The 25,842-nt window shown below is 46.1% G+C and overlaps 1 protein-coding gene across 5 annotated transcripts in view; it reads right to left on the bottom strand.

Moving 5' to 3' along the window:
* FGFR3 (fibroblast growth factor receptor 3) overlaps nucleotides 1-14,773 on the bottom strand; it is a 64,060-nt gene extending 49,287 nt beyond the window's left edge. For all 5 annotated transcript variants that reach the window (XM_081864270.1, XM_081864271.1, XM_081864272.1 and 2 more), the window contains exons 1-2: nucleotides 14,654-14,773; nucleotides 14,058-14,322 (exon numbers count right to left, since the gene is read on the bottom strand). In XM_081864270.1, coding sequence (XP_081720396.1) covers nucleotides 14,058-14,247 — 190 coding nt within the window. In that variant the 5' untranslated portion in view covers nucleotides 14,248-14,322; nucleotides 14,654-14,773. The remainder of the gene's footprint in view (nucleotides 1-14,057; nucleotides 14,323-14,653) is intronic.
* Between the last annotated feature and the right edge of the window lie 11,069 nt (nucleotides 14,774-25,842).

Genomic DNA, 25,842 nt, shown 5'->3' with positions numbered 1-25,842 from the left:
CAGTCCTCTTTCTCTATAGGAAAGCATCTTATTGAAGATCCAATAATGTGGGAGTTCATAAAATGGGGATCTTTCTTTACCTAGAAGATTATCACATATCCTCCTGGAATGTTCTGCTGCTGCTGCTGCTCTCCAGAGATATGTTCGCAAAGAGGGGAATGTTCACTGCTCCCACTCATGCTGCCCTGTTCAGGGAAGTTTTTAATGTGTGACGTCTTAGTGTATTTTTGGTCTTTGTGGAAGCAGCCCAGAGTGGCTGGGGAAACCCAGCCAGATGGGCGGGGTACAAATAAATAAATAAATAAATAAATAACAGGAATAATAATAATCATCATGTACTGTATTACAAACCTTCAGTTGGTTGCAGACTGGCTGGCTCAGTCTCAAATCACAAGTTTGAGCTACTGGTTTTCAGATCTACTCGTGAGACCTGGTTCTGAGGTCTCTAAGATCTCTACGTAAGGAGGTTGAGTAACAGCAGCGTAGTTCCTGATCGTTGTTCTATAGCCATGTCTTCACCCGCCCCACACTTGGAATGCGGGAAGTGAAAAGGGTGGTGTTTGGGGGAGAAAGCCTTGTGGGTCAAAACAGGAATCCTGCCAGGCCTAATGGGACCTGCTGGACAGAGCCTGCTCACTGCTGGGCTAGAACCTTTCCCAAGTAGTTTATATACCTCAGCAAAGCACTGGTGATTTTTAAGAAAGATTTCTAAAGTACAGTCATACCTTGGTTTTCTAACAGCTTAGTTCTCGAATGTTTTAGCTCCCAAACGCCGCAAGCCCGGAACGGATCGTTCTGGTTTGTGAACTATTTTGGGGGGCTCCCACGGCTTCCGAATGGCTGCCGGAGCTTCCTACAGCCAATCAGAGACCACGCTTTGGTTTCCGAATGTTTTGGAAGCCGAACGGACTTCCGAAACGGATTCTGCTCAACTTCCAAGGTATGACTGTACTGTGAACGTAAAACTGGTGGAACTGAGGGAGCAGGGAGGGAAAGACTAGAGAAACTGAGAAGAACTTTGCAGAGGAAGCCAGACGCAGGGGTAGAGTTCTCAAGCACCCGCTTTTTTGCAGGCCACCAAATGGCATCATAGAGACGCGGGTGGCACTGTGGGTTAAACCACAGAACCTAGGACTAGCCGATCAGAAGGTCGGCGGTTCAAATCCCTGCGACGGCGTGAGCTCCCGTTGCTCGGTCCCTGCTCCTGCCAACCTAGCAGTTCGAAAGAACCTCAAAGTGCAAGTGGATAAATAGGTACCGCTCCAGCGGGAAGGTAAACGGCATTTCCGTGTGCTGCCCTGGTTCGCCAGAAGTGGCTTGGTCATGCTGGCCACATGACCTGGAAGCTGTACGCCGGCTCCCTCGGCCAATAAAGCGAGATGAGCGCCGCAACCCCAGAGTCGGCCACGACTGGACCTAATGGTCAGGGGTCCCTTTACCTTAAATGGCATCACAGAGATGGATTGGAGATATTCCTACCTGTGGACCTACTCCTGAGCAATCTTAATATGAGAGCCCTCCTCAGCTAGCCAATCTGCAGCTCCAGATCAGCCGGCTTACCCAGCAGATCCACTGTTCCTGAGATGCCAGCTCAAACAGTGTGGAAACATTCTTCCCTTCCCAACCCCAAACCCAGAAGTGGACCACTAGCGGCTTCATTTGGAATTGGATGAGAATGGCACCAGACTTCCTAGGAATATATATCCCAGTAAAATATGCACGCCCTTGTTTTTCATATTGATGCAAATGATGTTCTTCCAAGCACCAGCACCGTTTCAAGACAAGAAGGCAGAACTAAACAGGCTTTTACTCTTGATTCTGGTCTGGGCACATGACACAACACAGCAAGACATGGTGTGTTCCCTACCCGCCCCCAAAGAAGAACGACAGGGAAAGTTTAATCGGATTACTTTTCACATTTAACTACCAAGTTTACCTAAGGCTTTGCTCTTCTCGTATCTCAGGCTCCTTGTTTGCTTTTGATATCGCAAAGCCTTCCTGCTAACTAAAGACAAAGGTTATGAGGGTAATGAATATCAAATTCGCTGTATAAAGGTTCCCTTGTCTCACTCACCTGACAGTCTCCATAGCATCACAAACAGGAGGGTGTGTCATACACAAAGCAGGGAAATAAAGCACAACTCAAACAACATTATATTTTTAAAAGCGCTAGGTGTATACAGTCACAGATGGGTACAATAGCGGTATGGCTGTTAAAAGAGACACAACATGCCAAAGGTCTTGGCCTGCTACTCTTCCTCAAAGAGAAATCTCACAAGCAGACGATGCTGGTATTCTTTAAAGGTAAAGGGACCCCTGACCATTAGGTCCAGTCATGACCGACTCTGGGGTTGCTGCGCTCATTTTGCTTTATTGGCTGAGGGAGCCGGTGTACAACTTCCGGGTCATGTGGCCAGCATGACTAAGCCGCTTCTGGCGAACCAGAGCAGCGCACGGAAACGTCGTTTACCTTCCCGCTGGAGCGGTACCTATTTATCCACTTGCACTTTGAGGTTCTTTCGAACTGCTAGGTTGGTACCTATTTATCTACTTTCCCTTTGACGTGTTTCTGAACTGCTAGGTTGGCAGGAGCAGGGACCGAGCAACGGGAGCTCACCCCGTCGCGGGGATTTGAACCGCTGACCTTCTGATCGACAAGTCCTAGGCTCTGTGGTTTAGCCCACAGTGCCACCCGCGTCCCACAGCGCCACCTGTGTTCTTTAGCCTCTAGCTATATTGGAACGGCAGAGTTTTTAATGCTGTATTCAAGGCTTGGCCACAACGAGGTCCACGTTTATACTGATAAAAGTTACGTGACCACGCAAAACTCTTCGCCCAAAAATTGCACATTCCTCTTGATTTGCATAATTTATGCTGCTGTCGTTACTCATGGGAAGGGGGCAAAGACTTTGCAGGAAAGGAAACATCACCCAGCCCACCCAAATGAAAACTTTTCCAAGTACCCCTCTGGTTCCTCAGATACTATTGCCCCATTGTTTCAGAAATAGCCTCTCAGCGATGAGGACTAGATCCTTAGTGGTTTTTAAAAATGAAAGTCAGGAAATAGAACTATGCATGCCTGTTCCACACATTTCCACCCGCTGCATTTAGATTTGAAAAACAGCAAAAATGTAATCATAGCAAACACTAAGTAGCCTTGTCTATAACAAATATGGTTAGTTTTTCCAAAAAATAAAACTTGTTCTTTTCTGTTTGAACATTTGTACTTCCCAGACAAATCGAAGCTCATATCTCTGAGGAGGTAGGTTTGCCTGTGGTCAGTGCAGTAGACATTTCTAGCTGTGATCTGAACTTTTTTCTGAAGGGTGATGGGGGGGGGCATATTTTCTCTAACAATATGGTGGGCAGGAAAAAAGAGAGTCAAAAGCCACAGTCCAGTTTTGGGGGATGGGGCTTGCTCTGGGACCAGTTTCGCTCTTTCTCTTTCTCTCTCCCTTGCTCTTTAATTGTTGCCAGTAGATTTCAGAAGAGCTTTCACCCTGTTTTTCATTTGGTTCGCTACCTCGTTTTTTATTATTTTTATTATTATTGAATACAACCAGTATTTTATTTGTCATTAAGGAATTTCTATCTTGTAAATCAGATAAAACTTCTCAGAACAGGTAGCTTAACAAAATCTGCAGTAAATGAAAACACACACACACACACACACACACACACACACACACACTGACTGTATTTTTCCATGTATAAAACTACTTTTTTTAAAACCAAAAAATTAGGTTTAAAATTGGGGCTCATCTTATACACAGGTAGTGCTAAGGAGTATTTTCTTAATTTGGAGTCCCACAAAATAGGGGCCGTCTTATAGACGGAAAAATATGGGCTATATTATCTCATTGTAACCCACTGTGAACTACGGAAAGGGATCCAACATGTATTTATTAGCAATATTTAAATGGCACCAAATAAGAGAGATCTCTAGGCGGCTTACAATAATATAAATGTTTTAAAGGAAGCAAATAGAATAAGAGCAGCCTGGCTGAATATACCCATTGAGCATCCCCTTTCCAGCCATGGCCACCCAGATGCTCCCAGGAAACCTCCTGGGAGAACATGAGGAAAGCAACCCTCCCTTTTCTTGGTTGCCCCCAGCCAAACCCTCCATAGTTGACACATAGCTGCCAGCCGTCCCTTATTTGGTGGGAAACTCCCTTATCCCAGCGCCGTGTCCCGCTGCTGTCCCTTATTGATGATGTCCCTTAAATTTCCCGGGTTTCAAAGGAAGCAGCTCCTCTCCCTCCCTCCCTGCCGGCCAGGGAGGACGGAGGCTCCAACTGTGTTGCTTGGCTGCGTTGCTCACCCAATAAGGAGTCTAAGAACGACTGGGGGGTGGAGCTTGCATGCCTTGTGCCGATCAAATCGGCTGCGTTGCCTGGGGACTCGCCTTTGCTCAGCGCTTCCCAGCGGAGAGGTGACGGTGGTTTTCCTTGCTGCATCCCCTTTGCTGGGTTGCTGCGCTGTGGGAACCACCGCTTGAGGCTTCGTTTGGCTGCTGGCTGGGCTTTCTGCCTTTGGCTCGGAGGGGCTCAGAAGTTGAACCTACCTGTGCCCAGAAAATCCCTTATTTTGGTTGCTGATCCTTTATTTTTGAGGCTGCTGGTTCCTTATTTTCAAATCTGTAAGTTGACAGCTATGAATTGACACACAGAGGGTCCATTTAATTATTGTGTCTAATTCCTTTCCATAGGCCTGTCTTCTGTGAACTGAAGGCAAGAGAGCAGAAGCAAAACGAGATGGGCCCTTTTTTTACTCATTCTTACCGCAGAGAGACTGAATGTGCAGAGGGCAGGCAGCAGCCATGCATTCCACCAGAAATACACTTAGGATTCCTCCAAACAATCCGGAATCCCAGCCATGCAGGAATTCTCCTGATCACCTTTGCCGAACATGGAAGCACTTGCAATCCTGCCCCCCGCTTTGCATGTGGCAAAGAGAAGAAGGAAACAGATATCTGAAATATCATCTAAAACGAGAGTGGCCTTCGGTAGCTTACAATAGCAACCAGCAACCTCCTGCCTTGTTCACAACATTCAGAAAACACCTCTTGTTTAGGATGGCTTTGCCAACACAGGCAGGCTGAAAAATGTAGCACCTTCACCGCTGCAAGACTAAATTTATTTATTTATATTTATTTAAGGCATGGTTGTTGTTTTTCACGGAAATTGTGTCCTCCTTAAAAGAGGGAATGTGTTGCGGTGAGACCTGGAGACTGACTTCCTGGTTGTGGGTGGGTCTACTGGAAAGCCATAACGCCCGATTGGTAGGTCCCTTGCTGCTGCGTGTACTCTGGCCAATGGGGTGCAGTCTAAACGGTTCAAGGGACCTATTTAACCCCTTGCATGTGACCCAGAGATTCTCTTTCGGCTCGTGCAAACACCCGCCCATCTCTCCCTATATTTAGGGTATTTTGTGATTGACCTTGCTATGCCATCGTGTGTCGTCTGTCGTTGGGCAGTGGCGTAGCGTGGGAGGTGCGGGGGGGCTGGCCGCACCGGGCGCAACATCTGGGGGTTAGGGTTAGGGGACGCAAATCCACGGGTTAGGGGGCGCAAATTACTTGCCTTGCCCCGGGTGCTGACAACCCACGCTACGCCACTGTCGTTGGGACAGGGGCACGGCAGGAATTTCCCCCACTTGGCTGATTGGCTGTTGCCATTTGGGTTTCGCCTGCCACATAGCAAATCGTCACAACTTGTAAGGCTGCGGATAGGCTCTGGTTCAGGTGACAGGGATGGGAGAACGCTCTCACCATCCCTATGTGAAGGGTATTCCGTTAAAGGAATCCAGGGACTCGATGGTTTGGTCAACCCCTGAGAGGGAGTTGTGCCCATGCCTGAGTCCAGGGGAGCATCTGGGGGAGTGAACAGAGTCTGTTCCCGGGCTTTTCCCCTACCTCAGGTGTTCATCTTTGTCTGATCTATGATAGAGCTCTGGGTCAGCGCTACCTGCAAGGGTGTAGGGAGCTAGTTGAACCAGAGCCCATGCAACCACTCACTTTTTCTGTAATCAATAAAGTTGTGGCCTAAATTCTGCCAATAACCAAAACTAAAATTTGAGTCAAGTGTGTATTTATTTAGGGGGGAGGTCTCTGGGTCTGAACACGCAAAAGGTTCCAAGAGTAGTTTCCCCAATATCAATAAAAACAAGATGGTATCTGCCTGTGGGTGGGTTAGAATCTAAAAGACACAACACAGGAAGGAAAAAAGGGGGATGAGGAAGAAAGAGGAAAATAAGCAAACTCAGGCACCAATTCTAAAAGTTAGAATCACTTGTAGCCATAATGACTTCACTGCAATGTATCTTACAACTTTCCTCTTGTTTTGATGGTGGAGGCAACCGGGGGGTGGGGTGGGGGAGTCCACCAAAATAAGAATGAGGCCAATACATTCACACAGAAGAAGCTAAAAATTAAAGTAATAATTAAGGCTCTGCCCATCCTCTAGCTTAAAAAAAACCACACAATTTTATCAACACCGAGTTAAGTTTCAATCCGATAATACAGGAAGCTTACAATCAAAGAGCTGGTTTGTTCAAATGTGTATGTGAAATCCATTGCCTAGCATAATCTCACTACCACAGATGTGCTGATGAAATAATAATAATAATAATAATAATAATAATAATAATAATAATAATTTATTATTGGTACCCCGCCCATCTGGCTGGGTTTCCCCAGCCACTCTGGGAGGCTTCCACAGAGACCAAAAATACACTAAAATGTCACACATTAAAAACTGAACAGGGCTGCCTTAAGATATCTTCTGAATGTCAGGTAGTTGTTTATCTCTTTGACATCTGATGGGAGGGCGTTCCACAGGGTGGGCGCCACTACTGAGAAGGCCCTCTGCCTGGTTCCCTGTAGCTTTGCTTCTCGCAATGAGGGAACCACCAGAAGGCCCTCGGTGCTGGATCTCAGTGTCCAGGCTGAACAATGGGGGTGGAGACGCTCCTACAGGTATACTGGGCCGAGGCCGTTTATGGCTTTAAAGGTCAACACCAACACTTTGAATTGTGCTTGGAAACGCACTGGGAGCCAATGCTAGACAATAATGCCAGAGTCAGCCTTCTGTGCAACCCTCTCAGGGTCTAGACTTGGCAACCCTGCACAGCCTTTATGTGCCCTGGCCCTCAGTCCCCAAGTCTTCTCAGTCTCAAGCTTATGATGCTTCTATCTGCACTTGCGTCACACACCTTGATCTAACTCTGCTACTTGCTGTGACCCTTTCCACCTAGCCTCTGGGCTCTCTGATACCTGCTGCATCCTCTTTCTCCCCACTTTTCCAGTCCCTCACCTGCCCTGGCCAGATCTTCTGTCTACATGCCTGTATCATTTAATAGAACCATAGACTCACAGAATTGTAGAGTTGGAAGGGACCTATTTCATTAAGCTACATTTCCCAAGGCATCTGCTTCCCAGGTGAGCACCCATCCAGTTCAAAACCTGCTTAGGTTCAGCAAGGCTGTTGCCTTGTATGCCTTTGACAGTTAAGTCCAGTCGCAAATGAATCTGGGGCTGCGGTGCTCATCTCGCTTTACTGGCTAAGGGAGCTGACATTTGTCCGCAGACAGTTTTTCCAGGTCATGTGGCCAGCATGACTAAGCTGCTTCTGGCAAAACCAGAGCAGCGCATGGAAACGCCGTTTACCTTCCTGCCAGAGCAGTACCTATTTATCTACTTGCACTTTGATGTGCTTTCAAACTGTTAGGTGGGAGCAGGGACCGAGCAACAGGAGCTCACCCCGTCACGGGGATTCGAACTGCCGACCTTCTGATCGGCAAGCCCATGGCTTTGTGGTTTAGACCACAGTGCCACCTGCATCCCCTGTATGCCTTTACACCACACCATATAAGGGATGCCTATCCCCCAAAGGCCAATACCTATCCTTTCTAACAGAAGCCAGGCTGTGAAAACTTTGTTGCTAAAACCTTGTTCCTCAAGCAGGAATGTTCCATGACATCACAGCAGCTCAGCCAATCAGTGTCAAGAAACTACGCTGCTACAAGCAGAATACAGTATAGTCCAGTCTTCCTCAAACTCGGCCCTGCAGATGTTTTGAGACTACAATTCCCATCATCCCTGACCACTGGTCCTGCTAGCTAGGAATCATGGGAGTTGTAGGCCAAAAACATCTGGAGGGCTGAGTTTGAGGAAGCCTGATATAGACTGTCAGCAGATAAAAATATAATTAGATATGATTGTTGTTGTTTTTTTAAGAAAACAAAAACGGCTCCAAAAATAATAATAATAATTAAACGCGGCAAGATTACAAATCTTGTTCACGCCATACAGCAGCTTGTTACGAAAGTGTCAGGTTCCAATTACGATGTCAACGATGTGATTTTGCTTGTGATTTATAGCAACTTAAAGCAAGTCCTTCTTATTAGAACCTGCGAAAACCGAACTCCGCTGCAGAAATCCACGTTTTAACCTCTTTCTTTACAGAAAATCCACATAAAAACAGCAACAGACAATGTAAACTTGGCCACGAAACACAGTAAGACCAAACAGGAGCTCAGGATTCAGCCCCTACTCAAGCTTTGCTGCATGACGGCCACGGATCACAGGTTGGCATGCCCATCCCACTTGCACAATATCCATTTGAAAGGAATAAAAGATACCCAGCAGCCCTTTTTTGGATGACTGCATCTGCACTTGGCAGCCTGATATGCTTCTGTTTCCAGCTGTACAACTTAATCAAAGTATATTTCCTACAGGAACAGAGTGAAAGAAAAAAGGCAATTCTCCCAAGAAAGAAACATCTTAGTTGCTTTAGCTGCTGCACTTTTCTTTCCCAGCAGAAAAGGTATAGGAGTCTTTCTTTCTCGGAATAATCAGTGGGCGAGTTCAGGCATCACAATAAACCGTGGTTTACCACAATGGGAACAAGCTTCAGCTAACCTCGGGCTTTGGAGCGTCTCCCTCCTGGTGTAGCCACAAGCTTTAGTTTCCATTAGTGTTCTGTCTGAAACCATAACTGTGGTTCATTGTAACTACGGTTTGTTGAAACAGGACCATTTCACAATCCATGGTTTCACGCCGGCTTGTTTTAAGAAAGCTACTGCTCATAATAACCACACTGTGTTGGGTTCGGACAAAACAGTGAGCTGTGTTGAATCTAAAGTGAAAATGAATGCTTCTGATCTCCTGGCTTATTGTCCAAACTAGCTCAGTGACTATGTTAGGAATACTGTACCATCCCAACATGTTGACAAAGAGGCATCAACTTCTCCTTGACCAATTCAGCCACTCCTATAAGGAAAATTAGCAATGTCTCTGCACTGAGCAGGAATTCTGAAGTGCTCAAAGGTGACCCAAAGGGTTCCTAGGTCTTCCTACCCACAAACTACACTTCTTCACTTTGCATGTATCAAGACCAAACACAAGATACCTGCACTCTGCTAAATGGCCTCGGTCCAGTATACCTGAAGGAGCGTCTCCACCTCCGTCGTTCTGCCCGGACACTGAGGTCCAGCGCCGAGGGCCTTCTGGCGGTTCCCTCACTGCAAGAAGCCAAGATACAGGGAACCAGGCAGAGGGCCTTCTCAGTAGTGGCACCTGTCCTGTGGAACGCCCTCCCACCAGATGTCAAAGAGAAAAATAACTACCAAACTTTTAGAAGACATCTGAAGGCAGCCCTCTTTAGGGAAGCTTTTAATGTTTAATAGGTTATTGTATTTTAGTGTTTTGTTGGAAGCCGCCCAGAGTGGCTGGGGTATAAATAATAAATTATTATTATTATTATTATTATTATTATTATTATTATTATCTCCCCCACTTGTTTTAATGTCAAAATCTGCTCCAGTTTATTTCTAACAGAGGGGTTATTTTGCTTTTAAGTTTGCACTTTTAATGCTGGTATGATCCTGGTGTTTTGTTTTGTTTTAAAAAGAAGCTTTTCTGGGGTGCTCTTCTGGTTTTTTAAATAAAGAAGTTGTAATTGTCAGTGGGTTGCTTTTTCAAACCACTGTAAGCCGCTCAGAGAACCCCTGGGCTGAAAACCAGTGTATAGCTATTTCAATAAAATAACTGTATGGTTCAAATAGTTTTCTCCCAAAAAGTATGGCATTGTTGTTCTGTTTGTTACTTTGTTATGTATTTTATACTGTGAACCACCCTCTGATCCTCAGATGAAGGGTGGTATAAATGTTTAATAACAATAAAATAATAAGTATTTGTTGCTCTTTGAATATTACAGATACTTTTATCTGCCAGCTAATAAACATTCTGTCTCAAGAATATCATTAGATCCAGAACACTTAATGAGTAACACAAGGGGAGGGGGAGTTTCGTTCGTAATGGGGCAATGGGATTTTTTTTTTATGTGGAAAAGAATTAAAATGGGTGTTGTGGAAACCACAGTACAATTGGGACAGAGCACCTCACAGACTCCTTAAAATGTGCCGCTGCTATTTTTATCTGTCTGCTGTCTAACAACACAGTAAGCACTACTTGACATTCACTGATCGTACCCAGTAATATCTTTATCTGAATAAGAATAAGAATGCAAATTGCAGGAGCGCTTTTTTTTTTTATTCCAACGCCTATTCTGTGGCGGCTGAATAGAGTGACCACATGTTCAAGGCTGCAAACAAGTTCGCTGACCTCCCTAGTCATCTCTGCCATTGCGAGTGAATGACATACACAGTCAATTCTGCCTTGCCTCTCCACTTTCATTCATAAAAAAAAATGACATTGTTCTTGCGGCAGTCCTGAGAAAAAAGAGACGAGAGAAATGCAGCCCAAATGAGGCCCCCAGTATTTTCAGTTCGGATTCTATTCAGCAGCAGCCCCACCATCTGCCTTCTTCCTGCTAACAGCAGAACACCTCCCTGTAGAGATGTCAGAATTTGCACTACCTCCACTAATAGCTAGTATTCATATTAGCAAACATACACATACCTCCAGAATGCCTCCTTTCAATGTGTGTTTTATGTAGCTGAGCAGAAGCACAAGGCAGTAGCTGTTACAACTTTCACAGCCCCGTGTGGAGAATTAGATCACTGGGGAAAAATGCTTCCAAGCCCCTTTATGGAAAATAAGGTCTTGAGCTGTGTTAAAGGCAAAAGCGGCCGAACAACAAGCCTCAGTAATGAATCAGTACCCCCACGGCCCATTTGACCAGGAGAAAGTGTTTGCTTGTGACTGTGCAATTTACAGATTCAAAAGTAAACACCTGTGTTTTGCTTGGCTGTGAATTTCTGTCTTCTATATACAAGTGATTCAACAGAACCTTTTCTTATGGACCATTTTATATTGATAGTTCATTCAAAAACAGGGAATGATCAATCAAGCACCTCTCTCTCTCCCTATATATACACATATAATGCAATATATAGTGCAACTTTGCTTGTGCTGCTAAGCATTGGGAACCATTGGGACCAACGTGCATTTTATTTAACAATCTGAAACCACTTGTTGCCATTTATTCCACTGGGATTATACCAACTTCTGTGCTCAGCAAACTGCACCCTTAGATCCCTAGTCCGAGATACAGTTCTTGGAAATAAAATGCAGTCGCACTCAGGTAAGGCCATTCTTGGTAGTGTATATCTGACAACAAGCCCAAGCCGATCCTGCTATATTTGTACAATACATGTTCGTTGCATTTATATTTTTAAGTGCATGCTTTTAGAATGAAAATCACACATACACACACCCCGTAATGTATGAAAAGGCCCTCAAGACTGCCTAAAGACTAAGACTGCCATCGGAGTCTATACAGCTGGACAGTTCTACCTCTTTGAAAACGGAAAGAAGTGAAAATACTATTGCCAGAAAGCAATTTTGTAGACCCAATCTAGGGATTTCATCATTCTAAGACACCTCTGCCAGGCCCTTCCATCTTAACATTCTAAAAATATGCACACCATTCAAGTACTTATTCCTTCAGAATGGTAGTGTAGCTACGCTATCAGCAGTCATAATAGCAGTACAGCACAATACTGTACAGTGAAGGAACTCAGTCCTAAACTTGTTTGTTCAGAGGTCCCATTCTGAACCTTACAAAATGTGGTTACATATTCCAAAGGAATTGGTTTAAAAGCTCAGAACAAGGGCAGTCCACTAGGAAAGAAGGAGCAAACACTGGATCAACAAACTGACTGTATACCTAGTGAGTTTCTGGACTGTTCTACAAGGCATGCAGCTTGTTTCATATACAGTACAAAACTTATCCACTTGGATCAAATTGAAGAGAAGCTGCTCCATTATTCAACCAATTTAGTTGTGGGGAAATGAGCCAGGCAATCTACATGGAGAACCCAGCATTTTAGTCAAACTTTTTTGAAAATAAAACCATGACCCTGTGTCAGGGCTCCCCCCCCCCCCCAAGCCGGAACTCCATTTTGACACCTCTCAGGTGGGGACCATTGCCATTCTAAGAGAAAGAGGGAGGTGTTCATGGTGAGTTCCGGCACCTCTCTTCTTTGGAAAATAGCACTGCCCTGGGTGATCTATAGCTGTACCAGGAAAACAGAAGGGAAATAATGTCCCGGTGTGAATAGCTGCCATGAAGCACATTTATTCCACCCTCATTTGTTTGCCAAGCATGTTTCATCTCTTTCCCAAACAATGGAAACCTGACACAGATAGAACTTTTTGTGCATGGTGTATACAGATGTATACCCTGACTTTTACTGTCTGCCAACAAAGGGGGAAACAATTAACTCTCTCTCCAAATGTTTAGTTTAAGCAATATTGTACAATGGGTTTCCCGCTTAAAATAAACTGAGTCAGTTAGATATTTAAAATTGAGTCATTTGGATATTTAAAAGGTTCAGCACAAATGTTCATGTCTCTCTTATTTCAATTTCTAGTTTCCCAAAGACCCCCAAACAACCCTGTTTTTCCATTCCCTTAAATGCAGCATTTGGCTGGGAGATATAACACTACAATGCACAGAACATTTCTCTGCCCGTGAGACTGGAAAAAAGGATTTGAAAGGAGGACTTGTTTCTTTCCAGTCCAGATTTTCAAATTTCAAAAGTACAAAGATATTTTGTGTGGGCCGAACACCCACTATTTCCAGCATGGAAATCAAGTTACGCTTTTCTGTGAAGCCACAGGCATCTTAAGTGCATACAGCCTAGCATTTGTCATTTGGCTAATGCTACAATAACCATTTGAGGTGCTTCTGTTTATTGGAGACTTTGCCCTTGACCTGTAACAGTTTGGTGTTGGGATACTTCTGGTGGATCCAGCAGCAGTTTGCAAGTATGCAGGGAAAGTATCGCAAATGTGCAGAGCGGACCGTTCTGGAGGCAACAGAAACAATTCTATCCTTGCGTACTTCTCAAGAGAGCTGTGTTTCTCTTTTGCAACAAACTACAAAGTCCTATGTAAAACTGTGCACAGGGGGAATGGCATTGGAAAGGAAAAGTTGCCAAGCTGAAGGCAAGTCTTCTGGGATCAAACACTGGGACCCTTTCAGGCAGCTAGACATCCAAAGCTTGTTCCCATTTTAAAAAGGCTTATAACCTTTTTAGCCTATATACCATGGAATACAAAAAACCAACCAAAAAACCCCAACCTTGTCAACTATATTCACGCCTTGCAGAAGAAGCCGTCCTGTGGTTCCAAAAAAGACGATTAAGCTGTTTATGTATGTAATGACAGCAGCTAAGATTCCTTATGCGGAAAAATGGGAGGAAGGAGAAATTCCCACTGAAAAGGAATGGATAAGTAAAATGATGGAATCTGAGGAATCAGCAAAGCTAACAGCTAAAACGAGAGAACCCAATGATGATTGTTTTGTGGAAGAATGGAAGCCTTTTTGGGGACTGTTTAAAGAAATAGCTTGATGGAATCTTGAGCAGGATTTGAACTATGAGCAACAGAGGGAATGAGAGATCATTGTAATTATGGTTATGTTATAAGAGAGAGGAGATAGGGGTGCAGAAATAAGAAGCTACAGAAAACGGGATGGGAAGTGGATAAAAGAAAAGAGAAAAAATTCTTACGTTTTGGAATGCATCCGTGAAATGCTTAAAAATGCAATAAAGTATAACTGGGGAAAACCCTCATGCTTCCTTACCTAATGGTGCTCTTGTCGGCGTTTCTTCGGGGTCTGGAATAGGAATCCTGGCTGCAGGGAGGCTGTGCACAGTGGCGACCAGGAAAAAGCAAGACCAGGCTCCCCACGCAGCAATCATTCCTCTCCTCTCGCTTCGGGGCAGCCCGCCGTGGGTCGTGGTGGCAGCGCTTCCTCGGCCCGCCTCAGCCATCCTCCAGATGCATGCTGCTCCGTGGGCTGGCCGGGGGTCTCCTGCTCTGGGTCCCCGAAGTGGCGGCCCCGTGCCCTGCAAGGAGTCGGGAAGAGAGGGACACTCGCGGAGGCTCCTCAGCGGAGAGGGCAGCTCCTCTTCCCCTCGGGAAAAGCCAGCCCTGCCCCAGCACCGCCCGCCACCTCGGAAGGCGCGTCGAGCGCGCCTCGGAAGAACCATTTTTGCGCACCGTTTCCCCCTTCCCGGCCGGGGTTGCCCCGACAGCAGCCTGGAGCAGCCGCTCCGCCTCCCCTGGGGCTTCCCTTCCCGCAACCCGACGCCGCTTCTAGGGTCCCGAGAGGGGCGCCGCCCTCCGGTTAAGCTGGCGGTACCCGCCGGGGATGGCGCGGAGGAGCCGGCCGCTTACCTGCTCCTTGGCGCCGCTGGAGCGCTTCTGGGCAGAGGCGCGGGCGGCTCTGCTCCGCTCCGCTCGCTCCCTCGCTCGCTCGCCAGCCTTGCCAGAAAGCCAGTCCGCCTGCCTGCCTGCCTGCCCCGCCTCACTGAGAGGGCTGGGCTGGGCGGCTGGGCTGGGCTGGCCGGCGGCCCCCAGCGGCGGAGAGGGGGCGGCGCGTATTTGCGCCCAGGGCGCACGAAGCCCTCGAGGGGCGGCCCTTCGGCTGGACAGCGAGGAGGAGTGCGGCAGCCTACCTGAAGAACAGGGCGGGAAAGGCAGCCGGCGGGAAGCCCCCCCTCGGGCTTCCCCCTCTTTCGTGGCCGGGGTGTGTGGGCGCCCGTCTGCCTGAAGAGGCGGCGTGTGCGGATTTTTGACGCTGCTGGGCGAAGAACCAGGGCAGTTGCCCCCTGAGCTTTCCCCCAGAGACTAAACGCTTTCCCTTTCGCAGTGACAGGTAAAGGTAAAGGGACCTCTGACCATTAGGTCCAGTTGTGGCTGACTCTGGGGTTGCGGCGCTCATCTCGCTTTATTGGCGTAGGGAGCCGGCGTACAGCTTCTGGGTCATGTGGCCAGCATGGCTAAGCCGCTTCTGGTGAAACTAGAGCAGCGCACGGAAACGCCATTTACCTTCCTGCCAGAGCAGTACCTATTTATCTACTTGCACTTTGACGTGCTTCCGAACTGCTAGGTTGGCAGGAGCTGAGATTGAGCAATGGGAGCTCACACCATCGCGGGGATTCGAACCGCCGACCTTCTGATCGGAATCCCAAGGGGCTCAGTGGTTTAGTCCACAGCACCACCCATGTCCTTGTTTGATGTCTTAGGTAAAGGTAAAGGGACCCGTGGCCATTAGGTCCAGTCGTGGCCGACTCTGGGGTTGCGGCGCTCATCTTGCTTTACTGGCCGACGGAGCCGACATACTGCTTCCAGGTCATGTGGCCAGCATGACAAAGAGCTTCTGGTGAACCAGAGCAGCGCACGGAAGCGTCGTTTACCTTCCCGCCGGAGCGGTACCTATTTATCTACTTGCACTGTGACGTGCTTTTGAACTGCTAGGTTGGCAGGAGCTGGGACAGAGCAATGGGAGCTCACCCCATCACGGGGATTTGAACCGCCGGCCTTCTGATCGGCAAGTCCTAGGCTCTGTGGTTTAACCCACAGCGCCACCCACGTCCCTTAGCACCACCCGCGTCCCACAGGTACCACAGGTAGATACTCACAAATTCCTTATCAAGTCCGCCTGTGTGCTTGCAATCAGGGAGTACCAGATTCACTGGACCATATTGTTTTGGACTGCCCTTTGCACAGCAGACTCCGCAAAAAGATGTTGAGCAAGATATTGGACCTGCGACTCACGGCTCTGAGAGAAAGCCAAATGAGGTTCCTCCTAGCAGATAGGGACAAGGACTGCCCCAGTGGCAGGGCTGTCTTACCCATAGGTGCTAGGGGTGTGGGGCACTCGGGCGCCGGGCTCTCAGGGGCACCAGGCCGAGAGTCCGGGGCCCGAGAGTTGAGTCCGGGGAAGAGTCCATCCATCAGTCAGAGCGCCATGGCGGGCCCTTCTGCTGCAGGTGGCTCTGGCCGCAAGTTCGGGGGGTGAACGAGCCAGCGAGATGCTGAGGCAGCTAGCCAGCACCCCTGGGACTGGGCAACCTGGGGGGGGGGCGCTGGGTGGATCTTTGCACACTGGTGCCACATATGCTTAAGACAGCCCTGCCCAGTGGCTTCCTTTTTAACCTCCATCTTACCCGAAAGGGTTCTTAATAAATCATCCCTCCAACTTCCAAGAGACTGCGATCTACTCACACTATAAAAAAAACCCTGGCAGTATTGATTGATACCCATTGGTTTGACCAAGGTTGTTTGACATACAGGGTTGTTTGACATACAAGGTTGTTTGACATACAGTGGTGCCTCGCAAGACGAAGATAATCGCGAGTCGTCTTGCGATTTTTTCGTCTTGCGGAGCGTGGATTCCCCGGGTATTAACAGTTTTACAAAAAAGGAAGCAAACTCGCAAGAAGCAAGCCCATAGGGAAATTCATATTGCGAAGCACCTCGAAAAACGGAAAACCCTTTCGTCTAGCGAGTTTTTCGTCTTGCGAGGCATTCGTCTTGCGGGGCACCACTGTATAGGGAATAGACAGGGTACCTTGTGATCCTTGACAGTGTCACCCCTGCCCCTTTTAAATTTATCCTAGTGTTTTGAAATGTTTTAACTTGACATGCCAATACAGTGGTACCTCAGGTTACATACGCTTCAGGTTACATACACTTCAGGTTACAGACTCCGCTAACCCAGAAATAGTGCTTCAGGTTAATAACTTTGCTTCAGGATAAGAACAGAAATCAAGCTCCGGCGGCACGGCAGCAGCAGGAGGCCCCATTAGCTAAAGTGGTGCTTCAGGATAAGAACAGTTTCAGGTTAAGAACGGACCTCCGGAACAAATTAAGTACTTAACCCGAGGTACCACTGTAAAGGTATTTGTATTTGTTCCCACCGAGACTGTTTTCTCTCAGGGGCGCCAGTCGAGCGGTGGACCCTCCTGCTCTGTGGCTGCTCCCCAAGTCCCTGCCTGGTCTTCCCCATGTGGGCTGCACCCTTCAGGGGCAGCCACTGAGCTGGCTGGTGCGGTGTGGCCGGTCTCTAAGAACTTTGTCTCCCTCAGAGCCGGCCCAACCATGAAGCAAGGTGAGGCAACTGCCTCTGGCGGCTGAAATTGCAAGGGCAGTGGATCCCGAAGTCGATCTTGTTCCTGATGTAGATCTTCCCTCATGCCTTCTTCCCTGGTGGGGAACCATGTTGCTGTTCGCCCAGGGGCGCCAACTTGAATAAAATATTGCGCAGGTAAGCCCCACCCTGTCCCATCGGTCACATGATGCAACATGGCAATGCCCACCAACTTTTTTGAAGCCCTAAAATATTTTAGGGAGGGGGAGCAAAGGGACATCAGCTCCTAGGAGTTGGTTCCAATGGGTTCGCCTCAGGTTCCAAAATGTCTCGGGCCGGCCCTGTCTTCCTCTCTCCCCATCAAAGACTTCTCCAAACGGATTTCTGATGTTCCAGATCCTAAACTAGCTGTCAATGGGCAGCATGCCCAAATGTCTACATGTCTGATATTGTTGTGTGCCCTCCCAAGTGGGTGAGATTCCAGGTGTTCTGGGTGTGGTTTCCTGGGGACAACAGAGACTGCAGTACAGTGGTACCTCGGGTTAAGTACTTAATTCGTTCCGGAGGTCCGTTCTTAACCTGAAACTGTTCTTAACCTGAATCACCACTTTAGCTAATGGGGCCTCCTGCTGCCGCCACACCATTTCTATTCTCATCCCGAAGCCAAGTTCTTAACCTGAGGTACTGTTTCTGGGTTAGCGGAGACTATAACCTGAAGCGTATGTAACCCGAGGTACCACTGTATCTTTAAGATATATGGGTTATTTACACATATATACAGCCTGAGCCTACGATGGAGGGGCTCGCAGCATTCATACCCCAAGAGGGTCTTGCTTCTCCCATAGTCGCAGCCTTGGATCCCAGCAGAAATCCAGCATGGCTCTACCTGTCTGCCTGCAGCCTGCATCCAGCTCAGCTCCCTCTCTCACAACGCTGGCTATTGCGCTTCTTGCTACCAGCCAGGGGAGGGAGGGGACCCACCCATTCGCCCGCTTGCACAGAGCCACTTCTTTTGTTAGACTTACGTGGTAACTAGGACCAGGGCCGTCTTAATAATAATAATAATAATAATAATAATAATAATAATAATAATTTTTATTTATGCCCTGCCCTCCCCAGCCAAGGCCAGGCTCAGGGCCTCTAACAAGCAATAATAAAAAAAAGTTGAACGAATACAACTTAAAAACAAAATTAAAATACAACATTAACATATTGAAACATTAAAATATTAAAATGTAGCCTCATCACAGGAGGAGAAAGGAAAAAGAAAAAAGAAAGAGGGGGAGGGAATCAAATTGGCTCCAAGCTAAAGGCCAGGCAGAACAACTCTGTCTTACAGGCCCTGCGGAAAGAGATCAGATTCTGCAGGGCCCTGGTCTCATGAGGCAGAGCGTTCTACCAGGCCGGGGCCAGTGTTGAGAAGGCCCTGGCTTTGGTTGAGGCTAATCTAACTTCCTTAGGGCCCGGGACCACTAGGGTGTTGCTATTTATGAACCTTGAGGCTCTCCGTGGGGCATACCGGGAGAGGCAGTCCCATAGGTACGAGGGTCCTAGGCCGTGAAGGGCTTTAAAGGTCAAAACCAGCACCTTAAATCTCACCCTGTACTCCACCGGGAGCCAGTGCAATTTGAAAAGCACTGGGTGAATATGCTCCCATGGCAGAGACCCCGTGAGGAGCCTCGCTGCAGCATTCTGTTTTTTTAAAAAAATAATATTTAATGAAAATTTCCAAATATAACAGAAAAAAGAAAAAGAAAAAATAGAACATTTGCTTTTAAACCTTATTTTCATTAACATCTTTCCAGGACTTCCCCACCCCACCCCCTCTTGTATTCCAATTCCTTCAAATAAATTCAGCAAGTTCTTACCCCAAATTTTAAGCTTATTATCATTGACCCAATGTTAAAAATATTTTTTTATCCCCTAAAATCGACCCCTGTTCCCTTCCACGAGTTCCCCTCTTTAATATGCAGAACAGAATAAAATAAAAAAATAAAGAACAAAGTATAATTTTACACCCTTTGGATTCCAAATTTCCCTCCCCCCTTTCCCAGTTACGTTCCCCAATGTCCATCAATGTCTGCTGTCGTCCTGGAGATCCCACATCTAGGCCCAAATCCCTCTCAACTCCACTTTGCCATCTTTTTGGTCGTCTTTAATTTCGAACATCCAATCTTGGAAGAACTCTATCTGAAGAAGGTCCATTTTTTCCATCCAGATCTCTATATTTAAGAGTAAAACTCCAATTTTATTTCTTTAGACCTTTTAAATCTGGATGTCCCAAATGTTCCCACTTCCAGCTTTGTCCAATTCTTGTTGTTCTTTTTCCTCACTTTCCTCTGGTTTCTTTTCCTGCTCCACTGCAAAAATGTTCTAATTCCAAAAGCTTCTAGTTCCTCTACAGAGGCTTTGTTTGTTCAGGAACAAAACCTTACGTCAAGTCCCTTCCATTCTTCAATAGATAGATCTATTGTCTCCTTTAGTGTAGAGACCTCTGTAGACAAAATAATGTTCCATTTCTGCAGTTTTCCCAGGAGATAAAAAGTAACTTGTTATCCCTTGTTTTCAACAATTTATATCCAAATTGTAACAAATATAACCGGCAAAGTCCTCGTAACAAAGTTCTCTTTTTATTCTTCAACCTTTACAGCTCCTTTGACAGCTGTCAAAGCTTCTATTTCTCCTCACCAGGCGCTCTCGTGGATCGCTCCCGGTTCCCGGGGGGGGGGGTTACGTTTTAGCTCACACGTTCCACTTTTCTCCTCCAGCACAGTCTTATAATTTTCCATCGTGAAATTAATAACTTTGTCAATATAAAATAGACCCTTCTCTTGATCTTAGTTATCAAATCCTTGCTTTAAATCCTCTACAACAGAGGGGAGACGGACTTCCTTTTTGCACCTCCCCCGCTCGTTCCAAATTTAATTTTTTTTTCTTTTAAATCCGATTTCCCAGTTACTCACGGGTTGTTCTTTTAAGTCCAAATTTTCAATGGAAGAAGTCAGCGCTCTCCGTCGAATGGCATGCGGCTTCGCTCGGCAGGGGAAGCAGAGGACTCATAGCACCACACCACCCCCCGTCCCCCGCTCCGTAGCCTTTAAAAAGGCTCCTTCGCGGGTCGGGGGGGCGCAAACGGTGCCCGCCGAGTCACCAAGTCCATGGGTTTCAGTGCCCATGGTTTTTGAGGGTCCCCGCGTCGCCGGCGCATCGGGACCCAACCCCTGCCGAGCAGGCTCCCTCCGGAGCTCGGAGGGAGTCCGCCATTCGGCGATGGCGCCAACCCGGAAGTCCTCGCTGCAGCATTCTGCACCCGCTGAAGTTTCTGGGACAGCTTCAAGGGCAGCCGCGAGTAGAGCAAATTATAGTAGTCAAGCCTGGGGGTGACCGTCACATGGATCACTGTGGCCAGGTCGTAAGCATATCTGGCGCTGTGGTGCAAAGATCCTTCCAGCGCCCCCACTTTCCCAGAGTTGTTGGCCTTTTTTTAGGGCTGGAGGAGGCGGGCAGCGGTTGTAGGATGGCTCTTCCGCCGGGAAAGAAGCGGAGGCTGAATGTGGCACCTCCCGGCTCAGCTGGGCGGTTTGTGCTGCGGTGGCCACGGCAGGCAGCGAGACGGCCTGCGCCGAGCAAGCAGAATTCGGCGCCTGCAGACTAAAAGGGAATTCGGCAGGAGTGGCGCACACACCCTAGCTCACTCAGCTCACTTGTTTGGTGTTCCCCGGACTCTCACCTGGCGCCCTCTGGAACCTGGCGCCCTGGCACCCCACACCACTAGCCTCTATGGGTAAGACGGCCTGACTAGGATCTTGCCTGGCTAAGTCAGCAATGGAATCTGCCGTTAGATTTTTAAGCCTTGCTGGACCCCCAGAATTAGAATGGATTCGGGCATAATACAGACTGACACACGCACCACAACTCACAACACTTTTTAAATTTAGAATAAGGAAAACATCAGAACCGCACTTTTCAGGCTTCAGCAGGAGGTCTGCTAAAAATAAATGTCTGCTCTTTGGAAACAGGGGTGTGTTGTCAGAGAATCCCACTTCAGTGACAAGCTAGCTATGCAAAAGCCAATTTCTCTCAGGAATGATTATATAACTGGGGCAACCTTTATTTTATTTGGGAATGAAATTAATTAGGGGGAAAAAAATGAGTCGTAGATGACTCAGATTATCCCACAGGGGCAAAAAGCCTCAAAAAGTGAATGATTCAGAACGGCACCCTGAATGCAGAATTGCACAAGTTAACAGTGTTTTTGTGCAGAGACTCGAGTCTGTCTGTAATGCTGTGAATTGCTGAACATGCTACATGAAATCGGTGGGTTATACTTCTTTGTAGAAACTTTGCTACTGAATGATGATAACTTTTTCAGCAAATGCTTTCTTTCAACTTTATTATACAGTGGTACCTTGGGTTACATACGCTTCAGGTTACATACGCTTCAGGTTACACACTCCGCTAACTCAGAAATAGTGCTTCAGGTTAAGAACTTTGCTTCAGGATAGGAACAGAAATCGGGCTCTGGCGGCGCGGCGGCAGCAGGAGGCCCCATTAGCTAAAGTGGTGCTTCAGGTTAAGAACAGTTTCAGGTTAAGAACGGACCTCCAGAACGAATTAAGTACTTAACCCAAGGTACCACTGTATGTGATCTGAAATGTTACAAAGAAGCTGAGATGGAGAAGCTGTCATTGTGGCATGCTTACCTTTATGCTATATTAGACTTACGCATCATTTAATAAGCAAATACAATTATTGTTCACAACAAAATTATATTCTGCCCAGAGCCAGATTTAGGTTTGATGAGGCCCTAAGCTACTGAAGGTAATGGGGCCCTTTATATGTCCAGCTGTCCTTTGTCAACAAAAAAATTTGCGCTGTTTTTTGTGTTGAATATATGCTATATGGTACCCTATATATAGAAATGAGCAAACCAGTGATATTTTAGGGAGCAGGCTAGCAGGCGGGGCCCATGACTTACATCATAGGAGCCTACACAGCACAAAACACTGTTGCTGTATGTAGGTTTTATTTTATTTGTTTTTTATCTTATATTTTGGAAATGTACATCCAGTTTTTTCTTTTAAATTTTTTTGGGGGCCCCAAGAGAGTGGAGCCCTAAGCTATAGATTATTTAGCTTATACGTAAATCTGGCACTGATTCTGCCCCAATAATGAGTGACTCACAATTCAAGGACAGTGTAATCCTGTGCGTCTTCACTCAAAAGTAAATTCCATTATTTAAGGTTCCATTGTCCAGACTAAATCAATGAAGGATGACAAACTAGAAGAATGAGCCTCACCGAGATTGGGAAATTGTTCCAAATTCCTAGGTTACAGTGTCAACACCTCATAGGCAATGCATTCCTTTTGGCAGCCCCACTGCAGGCCAGCTGCTACCTCACACCTTTCTGATGGTGATAAAGGTAAAGGGTAAAGGGACCCCTGACCGTTAGGTCCAGTCACGGACGACTCTGGGGTTGCGGCGCTCATCTCGCTTTATTGGCCGAGGGAGCCAGTGTACAGCTTCCAGGTCATGTGGCCAGCATGACTAAGCCGCTTCTGGCGAATCAGAGCAGCGCACGGAAATGCCGTTTACCTTCCTGCTGGAGTGGTACCTATTTATCTACTTGCACTTTGATGTGCTTTCGAACTGCTAGGTTGGCAGGATCAGGGACCGAGAAATGGGAGCTCACCCCATCGCGGGGATTCGAACCGCTGACCTTCTGATCGGCAAGTCCTAGGCTCTGTGGTTTAACCCACAGCGCCACCCGTGTCCCTTCTCTGATGGTGTTACCTGTACTCAATTCTTTCCCCAAATCACCACTGTCAACTTCCTTGTGGCAAGTGTGCAAGTTGTCTCTTCCCCTTCCCCAGACTTAGAAAAATTTGGAGCAGCAGAAAAATACTTTCTGCTTGGTTTCTCAGAACCAAGCAAGCAAAAATCACTAGGTAAGATCAGGGTTTTTTTTGAAAAAGGTAAAGGACCCCTGACAGTTAAGTCCAGTTGTGAACGACTCTGGGGTTGTGGTGCTCATCTCGCTTTACTGGCTGAGGGAGCCGGCGTTTGTCCGCAGACAGTTTTTCCGGGTCATGCGTTGTACGTAGCAATGCCACGCATGCGCCCTACGCAGCGACGCCCGCCCCGGGTGTTACGATGCGTTCTTTCGCCCCTGCTCTCAGCAGCCTGAAACATCGTAAGGAAGAAGAAGAAGAGTTTGGATTTGATATCCCGCTTTATCACTACCCAAAGGAGTCTCAAAGCGGCTAACATTCTCGGTGGAAGGAGATTGGAAGAAATTTAAAGTTTATTTACAGAAACATTGTAAAATTAAGGAATGTTAGAAGGAGGCTGGAATGAAGTTATGTGGCTTTAGCAGAAATATTATAAAGGATTAAGTAAAAATAGATTGTTAATGGATGAAAGGAGGAAAGGTAAAGTTACATTATATTAAGATAAATTATAGGATAAAAATTGGGAAAGATGGAAAGGATTTGCTGAAATAGCTAACCGAACTAGAATACAAAAAAGGGAGGTGCGAGGAGGTCAAGGAAACAAGTAAATTAAAAATAAGTTATGGGAAGGTTCGTTGTGTTTTTTAATTGTTTCTATTTTTCTGTTTTTATATATATATTTTTTTTTCTACTCTCTTCTTTCTTTATTGTGATGTGTTGTCAAGTTTTTTTTTTAACTTGGAGTTATCTCTTTCTCTTTTTGTAACATTTAAAACTTTAATAAATAATAAAACTTAAAAAAAAAGCGGTTAACATTCTCCTTTCAAAGGAGAATTTGGGAAGACTGCTCAGGAGTGAATATAGAGCACTTGGTACCGGACTGTATGGGAAACAGCCCCATTAGAAAAGTTAACCAACAAACTTAAACTAGCAAAGGAAGACACCTTTACGCAGGTGTGGTTCTCCTTTATCACATACACAGCACAAGAAGAAAATGACGTATCACTCCATCGACACACAGCATACAAATTAATATGACTTATCTGACTCAGCAAGCTCCGCTCCACACACACACACACACACACAAACACGTACGTACAAACAAACCACACTACAACCAAGGAAGCTCTAGACCCTTCAAGCTCTTGCAATGCCAACAAAAATGAACCAATTACCTACCCACATGTGATGCTGAGACAAAAACCCTGCACAAACACTACACAGTAGAAAGATCAATACCCGCCCCCTCTTTCCTTTCCCCCCAACCTCATAATGCAAATGGCAACAGGGACTCATAAACACTGTAAACAAATTGTGGGAAAGACTCCATGAGCGGAAAGTGGAGACGCTATATGTACTTTCCTTTGTTTGCTTGTTAGCTTGCTTGTTACACAAGAAAATATTGAATAAAAATAGGAAGATGCTTGCAATACGATGAATAATGTACAAAATTGGAAATTATTGTGAATTGAAGTTATTATGGACGTGAATGAACAAATGTAAAACAAAAGAACCAAGAAGGGGAGTGGAGGGAAGTCAAGGGATTTTTGGAAATGCCATGTATGGGAGCTGTTATGTGATTTATTTATTTTTAATTTTTTTTGTTATTGTAAAAATTAATAAAATAGTCTTAAAATATTAAATAAATACAAAATGTAATAATAATAATAATAATAATAATAATAATAATAATAATAATACAACCTTCTGTGCAGGAACTAGCGTGCAGCCAGGAGGTAGCTGATTGCAAAGGCATGTGTTTTGCCAGCGTCCGTTCAGCATACACTCCTCAACTCTTAAAAATATGTGAGCTTTTTGCAAGTTTATTATTCATTTTCTATTTTTACTCCCCTCACAAATTTACTACCCCCCCTCCCAGGTTTCTTCAGGGAACATTCTGGTAGTTCATCCTGTCTGAAACCTACTTAAGCTTGTGTGCAGATTATGGCTGCCATGTATAGACGTTGTTCTTGAAGCCATTTGTGGGTTAAAAAGTACATCCCAAGAAGATAAATCATTATCTAAAGAGAGATAATATAAAGTTAACTGGCACATGCTGTAAAACTGCGTGACTCACTTAAATTCCTACCTAGTTCCATAACCACAAAAAACTCTTTGTTCTCAAATTATCTGATGATAACTATCTTTAATGAATCCAGAAATAACAAGTTCTAGGTTGGAACTGGGGTGGGTGGGTGAATAGGTCTCAGTTAAGGAAATCTAAATAGTGCCTCTGAATAGGAGCATGGAAACTCAAAGGTTCCTTTGTCAAATGAAAGAAGCATTTTAGTAATAAATGCTTTGAGACCTTCTCTAATTATTTATAGGATATTGGGGGGGGGGGAAAGGTTAAATACAAACTGAGTCTGAATTCTTTATTTATAGAGGTAACATCCTACACTGATGCAAGACAAATATTTTTTTTTAGTGCTAGGCAGAGGTGAATTGGGCCTTGTAGGTATTTTCAGAAGATAAAGCATGCCAGTCCAAAGTGATTGTGGATTAAAACAGTCTCTGTAGAACTTTTCAAAGGTGCAGC

Source organism: Podarcis erhardii, assembly GCF_964252035.2.
Source record: "Podarcis erhardii genome assembly, chromosome: 5".
Classification (NCBI taxonomy): Eukaryota; Metazoa; Chordata; class Lepidosauria; order Squamata; family Lacertidae; genus Podarcis; species Podarcis erhardii.
Note: the sequence above shows the minus strand (reverse complement) of the source record. Positions and strands in the feature narration are given on the sequence as shown.